This window comes from Monodelphis domestica, chromosome 2 (assembly GCF_027887165.1).
Source record: "Monodelphis domestica isolate mMonDom1 chromosome 2, mMonDom1.pri, whole genome shotgun sequence".
Taxonomy (NCBI): domain Eukaryota; kingdom Metazoa; phylum Chordata; class Mammalia; order Didelphimorphia; family Didelphidae; genus Monodelphis; species Monodelphis domestica.
The window spans coordinates 436,274,996-436,299,089 of NC_077228.1; the positions used below are offsets into that span (position 1 = coordinate 436,274,996).

Here is a 24,094-nt window from a genome sequence, read left to right on the forward strand (position 1 = left end):
AAATTATGGCTGAGACGGAATGTATAAGTAATTTAGGTCACCAAGAATTTTATTTATAAAAATCCTAATGAAAAACGCATATAATAAAATACCTAAGTCAGCTGCCATATTTTATGGTAATTTAATTGATATAGTGGAGAAGATTAAGAAGAAGGGAGAAGGAAAGGGTGAAGGATTTCTCCCCCACCCCTCCCCCCGCCCCCCCCTGGGTGATACCGGGTAGGAAGATTAGAAGATCTAGAAAGTAAGGATTTCGAGTGTGAAGGAGGAAGGAATCAATCTGAACTCCAAAAGGGGCTCAGCTGAGATGCCTGAACCCGAATCAGGTCAAGGACAAAACTCACTGACAAAACCCAGACAAATAACTGCCACTACTCCCAAGGTGTTGGAACGCCTAGCATGATGCCAGCCAGAGTCACCTCTCCAGGAAAAGAGGAAAGGACAGGAAGTGATGTGCCTTATATGGACATTTTTATATCACTTTTCTGAGCCTCATCTGTACCAATGAGGACTTAGTTTGACTTAGGACAGCCCAGAGGTCTGTCCTTTTTTCTGCACATGTATGTTGAAGGCCATTCCTTAGATAATTAAATCTTGAGTTTGATGCAGACCTTCAAAATCTTGTTAAACTGAGAAGGGAGGAGAAATGTAGAGTTTCCAAGACCTGATTCTGTTATTCCAAGTATCTCTATTGTTATTGATCAGGAAATAGCTAAATCAAATCTTCTAAAGAATGGTCTGATTAGGGTGGAATAGTTTTTAAATTTACAGATGCCCTTCAATTGGGGAATGGCTGAACAAATTGTGGTATCTGATGGGGATGGAATACTATTGTGCTAACAGGAATTCCATGTGAACTGGAATGTCCTCCAGAAATTGATGCAGAGTGAAAGGAGCAGAACCAGTAGAACATTGTACACAGAGACTGATACACTGTGGCACAATTGAATGTAATGGACTCCTCTACTAGCAGCAATGCAATGATCTAGGACAATTCTGAGGGACTAGTGAAAAAGAATGCTATCTATATCCAGAGAAATTACTGTGGGAGTAGAAACACAGAAGAAAAACAATTGCTTGATCAGGTTCGATGGGAATATGATTGGGGATATAGACTCTAAGTGATCATTCTTGTACAAATATTAATAATATGGAAATAGGTCTGGATCAATGACATATAAAAACCAGTGGAATTGCTTATTGTCTACAGAAAGGTGGTGGGAGGAAGGGAGGGAAGGAACATGAATCATGTAACCAGGGAAAAATATTCAAAAATAAATAAAAGAATAAATGAACTTAATTTAAAAAAACCTCACAACCAAGTAAATTAAGGGAAGATAAATAAATATATCTGACCTAAAGACAAAGGAAGAATTTATGACCAAGCAAGAGATAAAGAGGATCATGGAAAGTAAAATGGATAATTTGGATAACAAGATATTAAAAAGCTTTTGTAAAACAAAGCTAATGTAGCCAAAATTAGAAGGAAAGCAGGAAACTGGAGGGGAAAAGTTTCACTGGGCTTTTTTTTTTTATAACAAAGGCCTCATATCTTAAAAATCTAAGAATTGAGCCAAATTTATAAAAATGAGTCATTCCCCAATAGATAAATGGTTAAAGGATATGGAGAGGTAATTTTCACAAGAAATCAATGCTATCAAGTAGTAACATGAAAAAATGCTCTAAATCACTACTGATTAAAAAAATCTAAATTAAAATAACTCTCAAGTACTTTTTCATACCTGTCCAATTGGATAACATGACAGAAAAGGAAAATGACAAATGGTGAAGGGAATGTTGATAAATTGGGACATTAATGCACTGTTGGAGTTGTGAACTAGGCCAACCATTCTTAAACATGATTTGGAACCATTCCCAAAGGGCTACAAAATTGTGCTTACACTTTGACGCAGAAATACCACTAGTAGGTCTCTTTGCCAAAGAGATCAAAGAAAAGGGAAAAGGACTTATATGTACAAATATTTATAGCATTTCTTTTTGTGGTGGCAAAGAATTGGAAATTGAGGGATATCTATCAATTGGAAAGTGGCTGATCAAATTGTGGTAAATGATAATGATGGAATACTAATTGGGGTATAAGAAATGATGAACAGATTAGTTTAAGAAAATCTTGGGAAAATGTAAATGAACTGATGAAAAGTGAAGTAAGGAGAAACAAGAGAACATATATACACAGTAACAACAATATTTTAAGGATGATTGACTGTGAAAGACTTAGCAATCAACATCGACAGAGATCCAAGATAATTCCCACATACCCATGATGAAAAAATACTATCCAAAAGAACTATGAACTCTGAATGCAGACTGAAGCCCTCTTTTTCATTTTCTTTATTTTCCATTTCTTTTTTCCTTCCTCTCTCTCTCTTTCTCCTCTTTATTTTCTTTTTCTTTCTTTTCCATCCTTTTTTCTTCTCTTTCTTTCTTTTTGTTTGTTTATTTATTTAATTAATTAGAATATTTTCCCCATGGTTACTTGATTCATGTTCTTTCCTATCCTCCTTCTATCCCCCTCCCGTAGCCAATGAGCAATTCCACTAGGCTTTACATGTATTGTTGATCAAGACCTATTTCTATATTATTAATATTTACAATAGAGTGATCATTTAGAATCTACATCTGCAATCATATCCCCGTTTTTCCTCTCTTTCAACAAGGATAATATGGAAATATATTTTCCATGACCTCATGTGGATAGCTGATATCATATTGCTTGCTTTCTCAATGGATAAGAGAGGGGAATGAAGGAGGGAGAAGATTTTCAATACAAAAAATTTTTAATGTCAAAAATGAATAAATAAATCAGTGTGAAGAAATAAACAAAGTTCTCTTTCTGTCATTTAAAGCTCTTTATAACTTAGCACCCACCCTCTTCTCACTTTTTCAGTCTTTTTTATACTTTATATTCTTTCTTCTATCCCTTATTCTTAGATCCAGCGACACTGGTTCTCTTGCTGTTCCATGAACAAGACGATCATATCTTTGAGCTTTAGGCATTTTTCTATCCCCCATGCCTGGAATGATTCTTGTTTCCTGGCTTCTCTACCTTAGTTGACTTGAAGGTCATAACTAAAATCTCATCTTTTATGAAAAAAGTAGTTAAATACCAGGCTTCTGGCAGTATGTGGTCTATAAATCTCTGAGTGAGCTTGAAAGAGATTAAAATGTATTTGGTGGGTGGGGAGGGGGCAGTTAGGTGGCTCAGTGGATTGAGATCCAGACCTGGTAATGGGAGATCCTATGTTCACATCTGGCCTCAGATACTTTCTACTTTTTTAATCTTGGGCACATCATTTAACCTCCATTGCCTGGCCTTTACGCTCTTCTGCTCTAGAACCAATGCACAGTATTCTAAGATGGAAGGTAAGAGTTAAAATATATATAATTGGAAAATGTTTAATAAATTAAATTTGATAATACATAGATAACATTAATATGTGTTTTTCTAAGTCAACATACAGCCAGCAGAGCTCCCCACTCTGATCCTATTTGAGTCTGACAGCGTTCTTCTACAGGAAGTCATTCCCATTCCTTCTTTATTCTAGTGCCTTCCTCCTTTAAATATATCCTAACTATCATGGATTTAGCTTAATTTTACAAATTTATTGTCTCCCCCATTAAATTGTGAGCTCTTTCAAAGGAATTACTGTCTTTTGACTTTCTTTGTGTCCCCTGTGCTTATCACAATGATGTCATAATGTGAATATTCAAAAAATTCTTATTACTTAGTATTAACTAATGAAGAATTTTATAGTTATTAATATCAAGTAACATCCCCCACAAAGTTCCAATTCAGTGGTATACCGTCATGGATATAACCTTGCCATCTTGAAAACTTTGTCAACTGCTTCTTGAGGACCAGGCTAGTAAAGTAGAGAGAGACTCATTGTTACTAAGCTGGCCACTTGGTAATGGACCCTTTTACTATGGAAAAAGGAAAGTAAATACAGGCCCTTGTTCCTATGTAGCTATCTTCTACTTCAGTAGTGGCAAAGAAGTATAGAATGGGTGCTAAGAATTACAGTTTTTAGATCTCCTACTAATGTAGCCTACCATTAATATAGGTGATGGTATTCAAATGAGATATCTTTATCATATATTCCTAAAGCATAAGTTTGACCATGTCTTGTGTGGAAAAGAAAATCGAAACAAGTTTTGGACTTTCTGCTACTCAGGTGGAACAAATAGCAGTTGGAATGTTAGGAAGAAGATATTGGCAAGAATTACAGTTGGGGGAGGGGCTTCTGGGAGTGACAATTGGTCTTGGGTTTCTCTTTCTTGACCCTCGGACTAGAAGGAGCGCTCTCTCCCTGTCTCAGGATAGAAGTGCCTCTATTCCTGATTTTCCCAACTGTGTGCTCTACCTGGATTCCTGTGATGATGTCATCAGACAAAAGAATTGAAGGGAAGCAGTTTAAACTGGAAGGCAGGTCTTTAGGGGCCTCAGCCTGAAGACAGGCCAACCAGCTCTGAAGATAAGAACCTTTTCTTCCTCTTGCTGTCTATTGCTAAAGACTCTGAACTTAAGAAAACTAGCACAGATTAGCATAGATAGGAATAAAAGAAACCCTCCTCCAGTCTGTGAGGCCTGGCCTCAGCCCAAAAGCTGAGAGAGACTCAAACCCAATGTAGGGAAATCCTAATTCCCTCTTCCCTGACACCTCCCAATCCAAACTTATCTTAAAATTCATCTTTATTTAAATAACCGCGGTCAGATAAGAGGACTGTCATTTCAGGGGGACAGGAGCTGAACCTCAGGAAAGCCATTAAACTATAAACCATCCTTATCAGACCTCTGCTGGGCGATGTGAATCTTAAAAATTCTCAGACCCTACTTCAGAGCACTTGGTTAAGACCATTCCCCATTTTAAACAATGAGAGGACTTAGGAATGTGAGAACTCTACTCCACCCATACTTACGCATACTTTAGGGGAAGATAAAGTTTTAAACTACTTACTGAACAATGAAAAAGTACTTAACTCATACTTATAGTGAGGCAAAAGCCTTAAGCTAAGTCTATTTTTAGGAAGGTGCTAAGTACCTATGAAGGTCAAATTAATCACTAAAAGGTGAAGCAACTTGCAAACTTGCAAGGGGCAAAGAGGTGTGAACTTACTCAGAAGTTTTAGTCTACTCAGGTGTGAATTAAGAATGGTCTGTCCTTTGGAAAACGTCTACTGTGATTGGTAGATGTGAGAACTTAGGGGAGGTGACATAGGAGAAACTTCTCTTTAAAAGGAACTCTGAGAGAACTGGGTGGCTGGCTGAAAATTCAGTTTGCCAAAGCTGAATTGGAGCTCGGACTAGTTGGAGTAGCTGGGTCTCTCTGAACACTAGAATCCTGCTTGGGACAAATCTTGTGGTGAGTGGATTAAAGACTGACTGATCTCTCTTAGGGCTTGGGCCAAGGCTGGCCTAGGCTGGCCTGGGCTGGCCTACCCTTTGTCTCATTATTTCCTCTTACTCTCTCTCTCCCTTACATTAATTCCTTAATTTGTATTAATTAAAATCTCCACAAAAACCCAGCTGACTTGGGTATATTTCATATTTTTTCCCTGGAGACAACTTTATATTTGATTTAACTCGAGACAATATCTTGAAACCATATTTCCGCGGTCACAGTTTATACCAACCACTCTTTTAATTGTTACAGCGACCTTGGTCTGGGGGGAGGTTTGTCCCTCAGGAGGGTCCTGCTTACCTGCTCTGGGGTATCTTCAACAACAATCAATAGAGAAGACATTCCCTCAGGCTATCATAGGTGGCTCATTTCTTGGGAAACCAAATTTTCACAGATAGACTCTCTCAGGGGTATTTCTCTCCTTTTACCTCACCACAGCCATATTCCCTCTATCCCTTCAACCCCTCCAATCCCTGTTACAAAACCTTCCTTATACATTGTCTACTCTTCATTTCCCTACAAATCCCTTTAACTATTACACTTGCCTTGCTTATTATAAGAGACCTAATTTCCTCTTAGCTCAGAGACAAACTCTTCTGTTTCTCATTTTAAATTCTTCCCAACTTGGCTCCAATCTACCTTTCCAACATTATTATATATTAGTATACTCCCCACAATCTTTCATCCTGCCAAACTGGCCTTATTACTATTCTACACACTACCTTCTGTTCCCTACCTGTGGCTTTGCATAGGTTGCCTCCATGCACACTCCCTCCAGCATCACCTCTTACATCATCCCCTCCACTCACCAGAATCTCTTTCTCCCATTATATTGTATGATCATTGAGGGGAGAAATTGTCTTTCTTTTTCTTATTTATATCATCAGTGCCTAGTATAGTGCCTTGAACATAGTAAGCACAAAAAAATTTGGTGAATTGAATTGACTAAACAAAGTGTATTCAGAGGAGATCTTTGCTATGAGTGGTCATTTAAAGGGTATTGATATCAAGGTATCTGAAAGAAGAGAATAAATTAAATCTTGATAGGAAAAAATGGACCTGCTCATGATTAAAAAAGAAAGAGAAATATAAATAACTACAAACTCTTATATCTACTCTCTTATCTCCACAAAAGTATTATGAAAACAGTTTAGTATTAAGGGCATCTTTGAAGAAAGAATGAGGAAAAAATACATAGGTTTTCAAAAATTATAAGGTATAGTAAACCCTATCTTTACAATGCAAGATCCCTTTGAGTCTGTTATTTTTAGTATATAAAACTATTTGATTTGGTAATACAAAACATTGCCCTAAATGTTTTTCTCCAACTAGTTATTTCTCATGCTCCTGTAGAAACTACTTAGAAATTATCCCCAAGTTTCCCATCTGTACAGTCAGACAATTGACTCTTCTGAATTTATAAGAACAAGAAGACTAGTAATGAGAAAATATGCCCTATCAATAATTTAAAGTTGCATTACTAAAATTATTGAAGAAAACCCAGAAATGTCCGTATAAATGACATTAACACCAACTATATTACTTTCATTCCCAAGTTAAAATTTACAAATATAAATTGTTATAATAAGGAGACAAAAAAAATCCTAGAAAGCACATTACTCAGCAAATTTTTGATTAGCATACCAAAGAGATTAGTTGGCTATCAAAGAGAAAACTGGATTCCCATTTGTAAGCTATTATGAAGAAAATTGATTAGAGATTATGACCACTGTTGTGTCATAAAGTAGAAAGATATGGTAAAAAGAAAAAAGCCAGTCTAAAGAAAGTTTAGCAAGATAGCCAACTAAGTAAATTTATCCCAAAGTGATTCAAGGATGAAAACAGAAAACAGAAGAAAATTAGAAAAGATATATGAAAATCATTAAAACAAAACTAATTTTCTTCATCAAGAAAAATGAACTTTGACTCTATTATAACAGGCTCTGAGATACTTACAGAGAAAGCAGAGAATTCACAAAAGAAAGCAAAGATGCAAAAAGCAGCTGGATTCCATCAAGTATATATAGAAGATACTCTCCGCAATGCAATGATATGGGACAATCCTGAAAGATGAGTAATGATATCTACCTCCAGAGAAAGAACTGTTAAGAGTTGGATGGATGCAAATCAAAGCATACTACCTTTCACATCAGTGTATTTAGGGTTTTATTTTGGGGTTTTGTTTTGTATAAGTGTGCTCTTAAAACAATGAGCAATATGGAAGTGAGTTTTGCATGATAATAAAAAAGTATATATATAGAGAGAGGAGATCTGTGCTAGAGGAGATACAAGTTTGAGGACATTGAAGGAGACTGATTTAAAAGGTTTCTAAAGTAAGGGAAGATACCAAAAGTAAGGAGAAAATCTTGGATCTTATTGATTTTGTTTTTAAAAAGGTGAAGAAAATATCAACAGCTGTCTACCTAAATGACTATTGAAGCTACTCCCACATTTATACAAAATCTCAGAGCATCATCTACATATGAACTGATTGTATTACATTGCTCAAAGAATCATTACATACACAGGCTTTCACTAGCAGTACTGCAGAATGGACCACCTCTTTACCACCTCACAACTGACCAAAAGATATAGAGAATATAAGATCTCAAAGTAGTAATAGACTCAGTAGAGGAAAACTACATGTTATGTTTCTTTTACAAGATTTCTCCCAAGCATATGTCAACATCATTCAATATTCCTTAGAAGATATCACAACCCTATTCAAAGATCATCTGATAATAAGCATTAGATGAGGTATAAAACATGGAGGTGTGTATTTACCAAAATTACAGGTAACCCTTCCACATTGCAACTTTGCCTACTGCAGATATATTGCATATTAATATGAAAAATTAAATGGGAATTTTGAAGGAGTTTTGCAGAAGCCACAGACAACACTCAGCCAGCAGACAACAAAAAACATTTAGAAACTCAGAAATTAACAGTATTGTAGAATACCAATTATATGTTATCTTTTTTTAAAATAATTTTTTATTTGATCATTTCCAAGTATTATTCATTAGAGATAAAGATCATTTTCTTTTCCTTCCCCACCCCCATAGCCGACGCGTGATTCCACTGGGTTTCACATGTGTTCTTTATTCGAACCCATTTCCATGTTGTTGGTATTTGCACCAGAGTGTTCATTTAGAGTCTCTCCTCAGTCATTTCCCCTCAGCCCTTACTCCCACAGTTTATCCTCTGCTTGTGGATAGTGTTATTTAGATCCCTGCAAGTTGTTCTGGGACATTGCATTGACCCTAATGGAGAAGTCCATTACCTTCTATTGTACCACAGTGTATTAGTCTCTGTGTACAATGTTTTCCTGGTTCTGGTCCTTTCGCTCTGCATCACTTCCTGGAGGTTATTCCAGTCTCCATGGAATTCCTCCACTTTATTATTCCTTTTAGCACAATAGTATTCCATCACCAACATATACCACAATTTGTTCAGCCATTCCCCAATTGAAGGGCATCCCCTCATTTTCCAATTTTTGGCCACCACAAAGAGTGCAACTATGAATATTCTTGTACAAGTTTTTTTCCTTATTATCTCTTTGGGGTACAAACCCAGCAGTGCTATGGCTGGATCAAAGGGCAGACAGTCTTCTATCACCCTTTGGGCATAGTTCCAAATTGCCCTCCAGAATGGTTGGATCAACTCACAACTCCACCAGCAATGAATTAGTGTCCCTACTTTGCTGCATTCCCTCCAGCATTCATTACTTTCCATAGCTGTCATGTTAGCCAATCTGCTAGGTGTGAGGTGATACCTCAGAGTTGTTTTGATTTGCATCTCTCTGATTATAAGAGATGTAGAGCACTTTTTCATGTGCTTATTAATAGTTTTGATTTCTTTGGCTGAGAACTGCCTGTTCATGTCCCTTGCCCATTTATCAATTGGAGAATGGCTTGATTTTTTGTACAATTGATTTAGCTCTTTGTAAATTTGAGTAATTAAACCTTTGTCAGAGGTTTTTATGAAGATTGCTTCCCAATTTGTTGCTTTCCTTCTGATTTTAGTTATATTGGTTTTGTTTGTACAAAAGCTTTTTAATTTGATATAGTCGAAATTATTTATTTTACATTTTGTGACTCTTTCTAAGTCTTGCTTGGTTTTAAAGTCTTTTCCTTCCCAAAGGTCTGACATGTATACTATTCTGTGTTTACCCAATTTACTTATAGTTTCCTTCTTTATGTTCAAGTCATTCACCCATTTTGAATTTATCTTGGTGTAGTGAGGTGTTGATCCAAACCTAATCTCTCCCACACTGTCTTACAATTTTCCCAGCAGTTTTTATTGAATAGTGGATTTTTGACGCAAAAGCTGGGATCTTTGGGTTTGTCATATATTGTCTTGCTGAGGTCACTTGCCCCAAGTCTATTCCACTGATCCTCCTTTCTGTCTCTTATCCAGTACCAAACTGTTTTGATGACTGCTGCTTTGTAATATAGTTTAAGATCTGGGACTGCAAGGCCCCCTTCCTTTGTATTTTTTTTCATTATTTCCCTGGATATCCTTGATCCTTTGTTATTCCAAATGAACTTTGTTATGATTTTTTCTAAATCAGTAAAGAAATTTTTTGGAAGTTCCATGGGTATGGCACGAAATAGATAGATAAGTTTGGGTAGGATGGTCATTTTTACTATATTGGCTTGTCCTACCCATGAGCAGTTAATGTTTTTCCAATTGCTCAAGTCTAGTTTTAGTTGTGTGGAGAGTGTTTTGTAGTTGTGTTCATATAGTTCCTGTGTTTGTCTTGGGAGATAGATTCCTAGGTATTTTATTTTGTCTAAGGTGATTTTGAATGGGATTTCTCTTTCTAGTTTTTGCTGCTGAGCTGTGTTGGATATATATAGAAAAGCTGATGATTTGTGTGGGTTTATTTTGTATCCTGCAACTTTGCTAAAGTTGTTGATTATTTCAATTAGCTTTTTGGTTGAATCTCTAGGATTCTTTAAGTAGACCATCATGTCATCCACAAAGAGTGATAACTTGGTCTCCTCCTTGCCTATTTTGATGCCTTCAATTTCTTTTTCTTCTCTAATTGCTACTGCTAGTGTTTCTAGTACAATGTCAAATAATAGCGGCGATAATGGGCATCTTTGTTTCACTCCTGATCTTATTGGGAATGCATCTAGTTTATCCCCATTGTAGATGATATATCTTATCTTTTAAGACCAAACTTTAATTTTTTTGTTTATTTTAACTTCTTAAGAAAACCCTAAAAGATAAGACATCCCTCTGAGTCCAGATAACTCCATAAAACATAGTACCATAAATAAGACTCTATGGGTCTATTTAACCTTATAAATCAGTAAATATTCTAGTCCCATACTCCCATCCTCTTTAACTAATTATTAGATTCAAAGTTGCAAGGTAAAGATCTAAAAGCAAAGAGCATGATATAGTTACTTATTCTCTATCTATCTCATTCTCTATGAATTTCTCTCTTAGAATCCCTGAAAAGAATGGGAGATTTCTAACATGAAGGACAGAATTACAAAATGTTAAAAAGGAGACTTCAAAGACAGGGAGTCCTGAATTCAAGTCTTACATCGATCCATACAGGTTGTGTGGTCCTTGGCAACTCAATTTTACAACTCTTTAACAATATAAACTGGAGAAAAGTTGTAACCACTGTTATTGGAAGAGGGCATTCTAATATCCTCTACCAATGACATCAGAGGCCCAGGCCCCATTTCTACTTCTCTCTCTTTCTAACACAGTAAAGATTAAGACTTTTTCTATACATAAAGGAAATGCTTCGAAGTCATTTTTGAAACTTTCACTCCACCCCCATCAAAAACTGCTACATTGTTATGCCAATCTACAGCACCCCACTCTTGTCTCCAGGTGGCTAGAAAGAATATCTCTTAGACATATGTCTTGTAAAGGTTTGTTTTCTCCTCTCTAGTGCAGTTACCACATAATTACTCATTTAAAGTAGCATTTGCCATCAAATGGATGAACTGAAATGGGCATAAGGCAATGATCAAGTCTCCTGCTCTTAAAATACCCTGAATACAAGGATCCCTCATCCCAAATACTGCCATTAGAGGTCCTAATTTATTTGGAGAATGCACAGCACTTAGTTGAAGTAGAAAAAAGACTCCTTAAGGATGATGAGATCCTCCAAATACTCTTATTTCTGGTTGGAATTTTGTTCATTGCATCAATCTCTACAACACTGCAGAATATTCTTAGATCCATAATCACCCCAAAGAGTTTTGTTTTTTAAACCACTTACAAAGGAAAAAACAAATGTATGAAGGATAGCTGTTATTACATCTATGACATATAGCTGAATGGGCAGAATTTACAAATGGCTAGTGACCTGGGCCAGAAGTGAGTTGGAGGAGAGCAGGCTGCTCTGCCTTTGGGAAATTGTGCCATGCTTTTAATGAACTTGAGCTTCTCCTTGAAATGAAGGCCTACCTTTTAAATAATATTCTTCCTATGATGCTACATGGCTGTGCATCATGGAATACCGGCATCTGAAAATTAAAGTTTTAAGTCACTTGGAAGGCAAAGAGAAGCACATGATGAGTGTGAGTAGGCCACAACCTATCAGCAAGAAGGAATTGTGCAGGAAAATCAGTTAAAGTATGTCATCAGAAAAATGTACGACAAGAGGTGGGCTAGACACATAGCAAGAGCAAGGGGATAACTTGCAGACAACCTATATTTTTCAATGACACTGTGAAGAAAATGAAATACTCCCAGCCCACTGAGTGAGCCCCTGCGGAAGATTCATAGTAAGACATACTGAAGAATTGCAAAGAATGCAATTTAAATGGGTTTCAGTAACATGGAGAACATAGAGGAAGAGCCCACACAGATGAGTTCACAGATTTACTGAAGTTTTTAAGAACAAGGAGCACCAAATTTGAAATAAAGCCAACTAAAAGAAGCAACTGAGATGAGCTAAAATTTCCAAGGCCTCAAAGCAAAGGGCTTTCATCAGAAAATCATCAATGTTACAGTAATAAATTTTGATTTAGCAGATAATTACCCATGCAGAACAGCTGTTTTCATATCAAATTGACCTATCAGAGTTTTCTTCTAAGAATATTCATATGGTCCACCAGCTCAGAGAGAACATAGGGTAGGGAATGATAGCTAGGGCAATGAAATGAGAGTCTGATAGTGAATAATAGTGAACAGAAGATTCGCTATTAATCTTGCTTAAGACATTCCATTTAAATTTTCACCAACTGTAAAATTAAAATAATCTCTATTTATTGTGAATTGAGACTATGAATGACACAGTGTGTAAAAAGTGCTTTGAAACATCAGATTTACAGGGTGAGGCAAAAGCCAGTGCAAATGAAGAGGCGGACATTTTTCAGCTGTCAGGTACCTTCTACCTTACCTTGAGTAAGCACAATGGTATGAATTTTAACAACTAGGGAGTGAATGTCTTAATGATCCAAATCCTCCCCCCGTTACTTTTATACTCATTTTACTAACCTTCATCAAGTACCTCTAGCCGACCTAGCTACTGCAGGAAATGCAAAATTTATGTAAGTAAAGGCCAGTCTCAGATCTCATAAAGCTATCAGTCTTGTAAGGAGCTAAGAAATGCAATAAAGAGCAGAACAAAGTGACATGGGAAGTCCAAGGCAAGAAGAGTTATGCACCTATTACTATCTGCTAATGCCTTGTTATCATCCCAACATGTCCCTGCTTTTTCTGTTAAAGCATCAGCTTCTAAAATTATGAGCTACTTCTAAAGATAATAATTCATATTCTAGAATAATTTAGGGCTTCAAAGGCATCTTCTATGCATCTACCCTAAAAGCAATGTAGTAGAAGTATCCTCATCTCTACTTTAAATTCAATAAATTTATGGCTGAAGTTTGTTGACCTCAGGATCATACAGCTATGAAGAAAAGCTGAGATTCACACCCAGGTCTCCCAACCCATTCTATTCCCTGCCTCCTTCTGTATGGTCTATTTAGGTGTCAGCACCATAACAACTGATATCACCTCTAGTTCCATTAAAACTTGACAAATATAGATGAAACATCTGATAACAAAGAAAATTAAAAAAAAACAAAAAACATTTCATTTGGAATCTGATCTGGTGGAGTTGCCTGGATAAATAAAAGCTTACCTCAGCCACTTCCTTTTGAAAGGTCAAGGTCATCTGTGTTCTACCATAAACAAAAGGTCCATCTCTTTTAGAAATATTTTCAAGCCACTTAATGATCAGTGGAGTAGATACACTGAAAGGCAGGTTGCCAATAATATACACATTTGGAGGATCTGTTGGAATCAAGAGAAAGGCCTAAGATAATTGTATCAATATATTCTGAACACATTTTAAGGAAAAATTAAAACTAGATAGTTATTGTGCCAACATAAAGTTTCATGAAAATATGCTTTTGAATTGCCTTCCAAAATAATCCCTTCAAAAATTTACATGGAAAAATTAAAAAAAAAAACAAAGATTAGAATTAAATTCTAAATTCTTACACATGGTAATACATTGACCCAAAAGTGTTTTGTGGTATTAAATGTCCTGAAACTACTATGCAATATAGGTATTTTTTCCCCTTTAAAACAAGTTTTGTTACTTTGTACCAACTTTGATTTTATACTTATAAGTGCCTTAAAATCAATTAAGATAATATTAATTAGTAAAATTCAAAACAGTCACATGAGCAATAGCCAGATAGTAACTTATTTCTACCTACATTAGTCATCTTGTCTCATTTTTATTCATCTAAAATATGAGTACCATTTAGCTAGATAATTTTATATAACTTATAGAATTGGGATTGGAACACAAGAAAATTGATTATTACTTAATTTTGCTAAACAACTTGTTTCTATCACTCTTCAAAAAAACAGGGTGACAGACATTTTGAAATTTTTCTCAATGCTTTCATGGTATTAGAGACACATGGCATATGGTATCTTTGAAGAAGAATAAAAACACAAATGTCCAAAGCAATGTTATGAACATACAAAGTCAAAAAATTTCAACAAAGAAAAAATAACTAGTTTTTCGAAGAAAATCATAAAATATTTTCTCATTTACATTGGTTTAATTCAGGTGATTTTTTAAAAGATCTATTCAGAGAAATAATAATGACAATAAATGTTAAGAAATAAATAGAAAACACAAGTAACACTTACCATCTTCCCACCTTCTTTTAAGGTGTTCTGGAAACATCCTCTCTACTTTAAACGTCAACACATCCCCATGGACTATTCTCAATTTTCCAGGTGCTGCATCAGATAGCATCTATTTTTTGAAAACCAATAAAATTAATTTCCTGATATCTAAAAAATCTTCACATTTCAATCTCAAACTTATTTCAGATAAACCAACCTCAGGTAATATGGCTAAAAGTTTCTCATTTCAGGTCTGCTATAGGTTCACATTATACAAAACTTCTAAACCTTAATTTAAATACCTATAAAACAGGATAGTAATCTTGACTTACTTTTGTTCTAACTAGTGTTATTTACTAGAATTTACATCTCTGAATGCTTTCTCCAATTCAAAAAGTATTTATCAAATGTTACTTGTGCTATAGACTGTTTTAAGCACTAGGGGAAAAAGATGTATAAGATTCAGTTCCTGGCATCAAAGGTTTTATAAATTAATCATATTTTCCAAAGGAAACATGAAAGATTCCACTTTAAATGGTAATACAGTGAACACAAATAAACTTGTTAATATAACAATTCAACCCAAGAAATATTAGGCAACTACTTCATATAAAACACCATGTTAAGCAAGTGGAAAATTCAAAATTGTGGAAAAGAAACAATCCATTTGGAGATATTACACATCCAAAAACTATAATACAAAATGATACATGGCAATTATATGAAAAGTACAAAGTGTTATTGAGGTTCCATGGATAGCTTCCATGGATAGAGGTAGGATGAAATCAGGAAAAATAGAATGGCACCAAATTGTGGAGAGCTTTTGAATGCCAAACTATGGAGTTTCAACCTTTTTGGGTTTCCTGTTTTCCTAGACCTAACATTTCATGTTCCATGTATCAAAAAGCAGCTCTTCCAAAAGAAACAAACAAATAAATTTAAAAAATAGGTCCAAAGTACAAGTTGATTGAATATTGCCCATTGGCTATGTTAAATCTACTAAATTTTTCTCCCTGAAATGTCAAGGGAATCTCTGAAAGTTATTTCAATTTATTACTCCACAACTGCCTCAGGACACGGTTACAGTCCATTTCCATCTACCACTATTTCCTTTGTTTCCTCTTATTTCTTCTGTCCTTTGTATAATAAAAGCTGGAGCTTCTCCTGAAAATATCTCAGTGCATAAAATCGTATTTTTATCCCTTCCCTATCTGCCACTTAAAACTACTTTGGGAAAGGTAGTCTGATTAGGACATCGGATTCTAGTTTTGAAAGGATATTTTGCCAGCTATAAGGACAGGCTTAGACTATCAACAAATATTCACTAGATGCCTGCTGGTACATGACACAGAACTATTGAAATTCATAGTATGAAACATCCCTGCTCTAATGAAACAAATCTAACAAGGATGACAAACATCTAAAGGGGAATCAATAAAATCAGTGAGTACTAAAATCGAGAGGTTGAATCAAATAATACATCTAGAGTTGATGTAAAAAGTGGAAGAAATTAATTATCTGGAGAACAAAGACCTGAATTCAAATTCTGGCTACACAACCTACCAGTTTTATAATTGTGAGCAAGTTCTTTAATATTTTTGAGGTTCAGTTTTCTCATGCAAAATGAATACTTCTATTACCTTCTTCATAGGACTTTTATGAGGAAAATTTTTCATAAATTATAAAGCAATGGGTGTTATGTACTCTCTGCAATTTATTCCTGTTAGGGTAAGGTAGGTATGCTTCTGATCCTGCCTCTAAATGGCCAAATGTTTGGCTAGTGCCAATGAGGAATACTGATCAGGCCTTTAAGAAGTTTTGGATCTTTAGACTTTCCTAAAGCACTTAGCACAGCACCTGGTACCTGGCACCTAGTAAGTACTTGATAAATGTTTATTGGTTGACTAGTGAGCACAAAGTAGGCCAAAGCCAGCCTTCATTATCCTCATAGTCTCTTCTTTCTTAATTTTGACTTGTAATAATACCCTCTCCTCCCCTCCACCTGACACCAAGACATTACATCTCTCTGGGCTTAAACTCTTCTCTATAAATGCTCACTTTTTGGATGTATTTTAATGTTTTAACTTCTCCCATCACAATGTTAGCTCCTTGGTGGCTGGGTCTGCTTGCATTTTGCTTGTATTTGTATCCCCATAGCTTAGCCTGGCACATAAGAAATCTTTAATAAATGTTTGCTGACTTGACTTTCTTGGTAACCTTTCTTTAGCCTGGTTAATCAAAGCAAAATTAATACTTCTAGGGGTCTTCCCTTTCTACACCTCTTGCTTCTGCCATCAGCAGCAGATGGTAAAAGCAGAAAGAAGTACAACTCATTGCAGCACCAAAAGGAATAGCAAAATTAGAGTGAATATCGAGAGAACATGGCTTTCAGCTTCTTGTGGACTAATCAATAAATAAATCTACCAAGTACCTACTGTGTGCCAGACACTCTGCTAAAGGCTGAGGAGGCAAAACGGGGCAAAAGGCTGTGCCTGCCCCCAAGAAACTCACATTCTAACAAAGGAGACAATAAATATTTACAAACCCCCTATAAATGTGGTAAATAGGAAATAATTAAGGCACTAGAAATAAGAGGGGCTAGGAAAGGCTCTCTATAGATGGGATTTTAGTTGGGATTAAATGGAAGCCAGGAAAGCTAGTAGGTGAAGATGAGGAAGGACAGCATTCCAGGCATGGGTGATAGAGAAAATTCTCGAAGTCAAGAGATAGAGTGTCTTGTTTGTGCACAGCCAGGTCAGTGTCACTGTTTTGAAGAGTATGTGGTGGGAAGTAAGGTGTAAATAAGGTAAGAATGTAGGAAAAGTAGAACATGTAAAGTTATGAAGGGCCTTGAATGATGAGCATAGGATTTGACAATTTATTCTAGAGGTGATAGGAAGTGACTGGAGTTTATTATAGAACTTCTGTGCTTTAGGAAAAGAGATTTTGCAAAGGTGAAATTGAGAGAGAAATGCAAATTAAAACAACTCTGAGGTATCACCTCACATCTAGAAGATTGACTAATATGACAGCAAAGGAAAGTAATAAATGTTGGAGGGGATGTGGCAAAATTGAGACACTAATGCATTGCTTGTAGAATTGTGAATTGATCCCACCATTCTGGAAAGCAATTTGGAATTATGCCCACAGGGCTTTAAAAGACTGTCTGCCCTTTGATCCAGCCAAACCACTGCTGAGTTTGTACCCCAAAGAGGTAATAAAGAAAAGACTTATACAAAAATATTCATAGCTGCGCTCTTTGTGGTGGCAAAAAATTAAAAAATGAGGGGATGCCATTCAATTGGGGAATGACTGAACAAATTGTGGTATCTGATGGGGATGGAATACTATTGTGCTAAAAGGAATAATGAACTGGAGGAATTCCATGTGAACTGGAATGACCTCCAGGAACTGATGCAGAGTGAGAGGAGCAGAACCAGGAGAACATTGTACACAGAGACTGATACACTGTGGCACAATTGAACGTAATGCTCTTCTCTACTAGCAGCAATTTAGGACATTTCTGAGGGACCTATGAGAAAGAATTCTGTCCACATCCAGAGAAAGAACTGTGGGAGTAGAAATGCAGAAGAAAAACATTTGCTTGGTTACGTGGTTTGATGGGGATATAATTGCGGATGTAGACTCTAAATGATCACTCTATTGCAAATCCTAATAATATGGAAATAGGTCTTGACCAATGATATATGTAAAACCCAGTGTTATTGCTCATTGGCTAAATGAGGGAAGAGAGAGAAAGCACATGAATCATGTAACCATGGGAAAATATTCTATATTAATTAATTAATTAAATACTTTTTTAAAAAATGAAAACTTTTTTGCTGTCAGTATTTTCTGGGGTATATGCTCAGCAGCAGATTCTCTGGGTCAAAAACTATGAACAGTTAAATATTTTTTTCTAATTGTTTCCAGAAAAGTTACACCAATGTATAGCTTCTCAAACAGAAGATTAGATTGCCTGTCCTTCCCCAGGTCCCAAAATATTGACTTTCTTTTATCACCTTTGTTAATTTGATGGTGGTCAAGTAGAAGACTTAAATTGTTCAAATGTATATTTCTCTCTTTTTAGTGATTTTGGAACACCTTCCCCTTGATTATATAGCCTACTTTTTTTTTAAGTTGATATTCTTTGATATCCCTATCTAGTAGGGAAATAGCTTCTAATCTATTTAAATCATTTTTCTTTTAGAAATTAGAATTTTGTTAAATATTTATGAAAAAAATTTTCCCATTTGATATTTCTTTCTTGTTTTAGTTGCACTAATTTTGTTTGAATAAATGATTTTTAATGAATATAACCAAAATTGTACATGTTTGTCTTTTGGGATATTTCTCCTTTATTTATGAATTCTTTTTCTAACTAGTAGAGTGAAATTTACCCCCTTCCATTCTACTCTAAATTATTTAATGCCACAACTTCCTGTTTTAGGTTGCTTGCCCACATACACTTATTGTGGTATATGGTGTGGTTCTTGGTCTAACCTCATTTTTCTAGCCAAACTGCTTTCCTATTTTTCTCCCAGAAAGTGTTGCCATAAAAATTGCATCATGAATTAAAAAAAAATTTTTCAAAAAGTGAGCTACTAAGCTCATCTGCTTTTCTGTCTCACTTACGTAATATATTCTTTTGACCTATTTTCCTATTTTAACTATCAAATTGAAGTATTTTGATGACTTGTTTTATTATATAGTTTGATGTTATAAGGTCCTCTTCATTTTAACTTCTTTTTATTTACCTTGAGATTCTATTTTGTTTCTCTAAATAATTTTTTTTCTTTTGCCTAGTTGCATAAAATCATTCCTCAGTAGTTTGCTTACTATAGTACAAAATCTGTATATTAATTTGGGTATAATTACTTTTATTGTATATTTATAGTTCAGCTGTGAAACTAAATAGCTCTATTCCTTTAATAAGTATTCTCAATTTCATTTATTTTTATAATTTTATTAAAATTTATATATAAAAATCTTTTTTAGTTTAACTCCAAAATAATGTATGATTTTTGTAGTTGTTCTGAATATGATTTTTCTATCATTTCCACACTTTTTAAAGTTCTAAATAGAAATATTGATGATTTTTCTTAATTTAAGTATTTCATTTTTCCCTAAAGGCATCACTAAAATTATAATTTTCAGGGAAGGTAAAGGTATGCACTGACAGAAGAAGTGTATTACTAGGGGTTCTCCACACTTTTGAAATCACATGGTGGGAGGGAAAGAAGGAAGAAGAGAAGAAGTGAAGGGAGAATGTAGAGAAATAGCAGAAAGGGATGGGAGAAGGGAAAGAAGGGAAAAAAAGAGGGGAGGAAATAAAAGAGAAAAAGGGAAGGGAAGAAGGGAAGTAGGAAAAGAAAGCCTGTTACTTTAATGGAGATATTAATTGCCTTGACTTGTATCTTCCCTGGTTCTCTGGGGTTTTCCAAGTAAACCATAATGTGAAATGCAAATAGGGATAATTGCATGCCATCTTTACCAGTATTTATATTTGAAATTTCTCTCTTACTGCTATAGGCTTTTTGATTTTAATTAAATTCTATTAATATTTGTTAAGTATTTATAGGGTACATGACATTAAATTAGATGCAAAGAGTCTAGAGCTAGAAAAGTAGAGGAAACTTGGTCCCTGTGTTTGAAGAGTGTATGACTTAACTTGTCTGGTAGGAAAACATGTGTACATTTGTATAAATCTTTGGGGAAATATTAATTTGGGAAATTTTTGAATGTGATACCCTTCTTGCCTAGTAAATAAGGAAAGGCATCACATAGGGATTAGTAAGCTTTATGAATTTCAAAGGCATTACCTTAATAAGAAAAAAATCCCCCAAACCGCCAACTCATTTCACCATTTAGGATATACATCACATCATTTCACATTAGGAAGCCAGTAGAATAGAAAGAACAATGGACTTGACTTAAGAGATCTGGCCTCATTTTTCTTAAAATGTGATAACCAGAACTGAATGTAGAACTCCATATATAGCAAAATAAGTACTGGATATAGTGGTCTAACATCTCCCTTGACCTTGAACCTGTATACCTATTAATGAAGACTTTAGCTATTATGTAATTTTAAAAAGTCATATGGTACTGTTGAGCTTGTGCCAAACTAAAACCTTCAAGCCTTTTACAAAGGAGTCATCTTGATACTGAGTGTAGCAGAAATTTTTGCTCCAGAGGGGTCAGCTACTACCTCCAGTGCCCTAGGAACCATGTCAAATGTAGCTGGCATTGATCTTGGTACCACTTATTCCTGTGGAGGAGTTTTCTAGCATAGGAAAATGACCAAAGAAATAGGACCACTCCAAGCTACACTGCTTGCCTTTACCAACACAGAATATTAAAATGACACTGTTACAAAGAAAAATTGCAATGCACCTCACCAATACAGTCCTTGATGCCAAATGTTTGATTGCTAATCTCTTCCATGGCACATTGGATCCAGTGGAAAAGGCCCTAAAAGATGCCAAGCTAGAAAAATCACAGTTTCATGACATCATCTTGGTAGGTGGCTCCAGTGAGATCACCCTAATCCAGAAGAAGCTTGTGAAGGACTTCTTCAATGGCAAGTAGCTCAACAAGAGTCTCAGTCCTGAGGAGACTTCTACTTATGGTGCAGATATTAAGGCTGCCATCTTGTCCAGAAATAAATCTGAGAAATATACAGGATTTGCTGCTATTGGGTGTCACTCCTCTTTCTCTTGGAATTGAAACTGCTGGTGGAATTATGACAGTTTTGAGCAAACACAATACCACTATCCCCACCAAGAAGATGTAGAACTTAACCACCTATTTAGACAACCAACATGGTATGTTTATTTGTTTTATGAAGGTCAGAGAGCTATGACAAAGGATAATGTTCTTGGCAGTTTGAACTCACAAGAATATCTCCTACCTCTAGTAGTGTTCCTCATACTGAAGTCATATTTGGTATTGATGCAAATGACATTCTCAATGTTTCTACTGCGGATAAGAATGCAGTCATGGAGAATAAGATCACTAGTACCAATGACAAAGATCAATAATCAGAGAAAAGAAAACATTGAGCATTCGATCTGGGAGGCTGACAAAAACAAGATTAGAGATGAGAAGCAAAAAGACAAGATGTCTTCCAAGAATTCTTTTGAATTTTATTCTTTTAAATATGAAAGGTACTGTAGAGGATGAGAAACTCCAAGGCAAAATTGGTGATGAAGACAAAGAGAAGATCTTTGATAAATGTAATGAAATAATCAACTGGCTAGATAAGAATCAGACTGCTAAGGAAGAAACTTAGCATAAGCAGAAAAAATTGGAGACGGTCTGCAATCCTATCACTGCCAAGGTATATCAGAGTGAAGGGAGCATTCCAGTATGCTTCCCTGGTGGGTTCCCAGGGTGAAGATCAGCCCTGTCTGCAGGAGCTTCTTTCATACCCACCATAAGAAATAATATTCCATGCCATGCAGCTCTCCAAAAACTGAAGGACTCATTTTAGGCAAGGCAGTAGCAGTTGAAAAGTAACATTTCTACTGTGTAAATCCTGGCATTCTCAATACTTGAATGTGTATAGGGGGAAAGAAGTAAATATCATTGCATTTTAACAGTACTATAAACAAGAGGCCACACAATTCTTGTCCTGGAGAAAAAAATGCATTTATACTTGTGGCACCATTTTAAAAAAAATGAGTCAAGTCTCCCCTGATCTTAAAAATGTACGAAGCTAAAATAAATGTAGTTAAAAACAGTTAATTAAGGATGTTATTTTTAAATCATGTTCAAATTAAAAGGGAATTACATACAACTCCCTAAAACTACTCCCTTCTTTGACTAAAAGAAAAACTTCTTTGACTAAAAGAAAACAATCATATGAAGATTGACTATTTCTGGATAAATCAAAGTTCAGGTAAAATAATCTGCTTACTCAGGAGATTATATAGCCTAAAGCTTAAAATTAAATGTTTGCCCATCAAAATAAATAGCCTATTTTCTCACCTGTAACCCAGGAATAAATCGAGTGTCCTTTTCAACCACAAGAAGATCAGCAACTTGAGCATTAAGAATAGATCTTGTGATTCCACCTGGCCCAGGGCCTACTTCATAAACATGAGCATTTTTCAGATCGCCAGTCTTTCGTACAATCTTATCTAAAAAAAAAGAAAGTTTAGCTTAGTTGATATATCTCTTGTAAAATGTTCATCCTCAAAGACTTCAATTTATAAATTTATGAATGGAAACATGTATGTAAATTCTTCTACTGATCATTTTCACATCAATAATAATGGCTACCGTTGAATAGAATTGTAAAGTTTACAAAGAATTTTACATGTTAACTCATTTGATCCTCAGCCAAATGAAGTAGGTACTATTATTATCCCCACTTTATAGATGAGTAAATTAAGGCAAAGAAAGGTTAAATGATTTCTCTACTGTCATACAGCTAATAAGTGTTTGGGGAGGTTTTCAAAATCAGTTCTTTCTGACTCCAGGTTCAGCACTATACCATTCTCCCATCTATTCAATAATGTTTTAAAAATACCTCTAGTAAACAACATATGATCAAAATAGAGTATTCATCCTTATTTGCTGTTCAGTTAGAACAATTTTTTAAAAAATAGTAGGAATATAATTGCAATAGTTCAAAACAGTTTTAGATTTGACAAAAGCTGTAGCAGTAGTCTCTCAGAAGCTGAGAATGACTATTGTCTTTGTGCAGTTTCATCTATTGATGTACCCTCATGTGGCTTTGAAGTCCAAAGACTGAGGCGCAGAGTTTGTGGCACATGGGGCCTGGGACGCCATTGTTACGGGAGGTGCGGGTGTGGCGTGGTGTCGGTGTTCACGTGCAGCGGCAAGATGTCGAGGTCACTCATCTTCAAAGGTGGTGGCAGCATGGTTAATGTGGGTTCGCCAGCTGCTTCTGACAGAGGCAGCGAGTTCTAGTTGCTTTGGTGTCATGCCAGCCCACTTCAAGTTGGACTTTAGCTGATCCTTGAATCTTTTCATTGGTCGGCCTTGTTTCCTGAGTCCAGCTGACAGTTCACCATAGAATACCTGTCTTGGTATTCGCTGTGGGTCCATGCGGATGACGTGTCCAGACCATCGTAGCTAGGTTTTGAGGACCAGGACTTCGATGCTGGTGGAGTCGGCTCTGCCGAGGACTTCCTGGTTGGTGATTCGGTCCTGCCATTGGATCCTCATTAGCACATATGCCCCAACACTGACCAGCACAGAGGAGACCACAGAGCAGTTCTACTTTGACCTGAGTGCTGTCCTGCACTCAGTGCCCACAAATGACAAGCTGATACTACTGGGAGACAACGCCCGCTTTGGCCAGGACCATGAAAGATGGAAAGGGGTACTCGGCAAACACAGCGTGGGCAAAATAAACAACAAAGGCCTACTGCTACTCAGCAAATGCTCAGAGTTCGAACTCACCATCACGAACACTGTGTTAAGAATGGCGAACAAAAAAGCTGTAAGCTGCTATTATTCTGGATCACCCCCTTTCTAAAATTTCTTAAAAGCTTCCACATTCAAAACAC

The 24,094-nt window shown here is 35.8% G+C and overlaps 1 protein-coding gene across 1 annotated transcript in view; it reads right to left on the minus strand.

The window, feature by feature from the left end:
• Positions 1 to 24,094, minus strand: part of TFB1M (transcription factor B1, mitochondrial) — an 82,112-nt gene that overhangs the window by 49,029 nt on the left and 8,989 nt on the right. Inside the window, exons 2-4 of the mRNA XM_001381294.4 lie at positions 22,545 to 22,696; positions 14,574 to 14,682; positions 13,546 to 13,697 (exon numbers count right to left, since the gene is read on the minus strand). Of these exons, the coding sequence (XP_001381331.2) occupies positions 13,546 to 13,697; positions 14,574 to 14,682; positions 22,545 to 22,696 (413 nt within the window). The remainder of the gene's footprint in view (positions 1 to 13,545; positions 13,698 to 14,573; positions 14,683 to 22,544; positions 22,697 to 24,094) is intronic.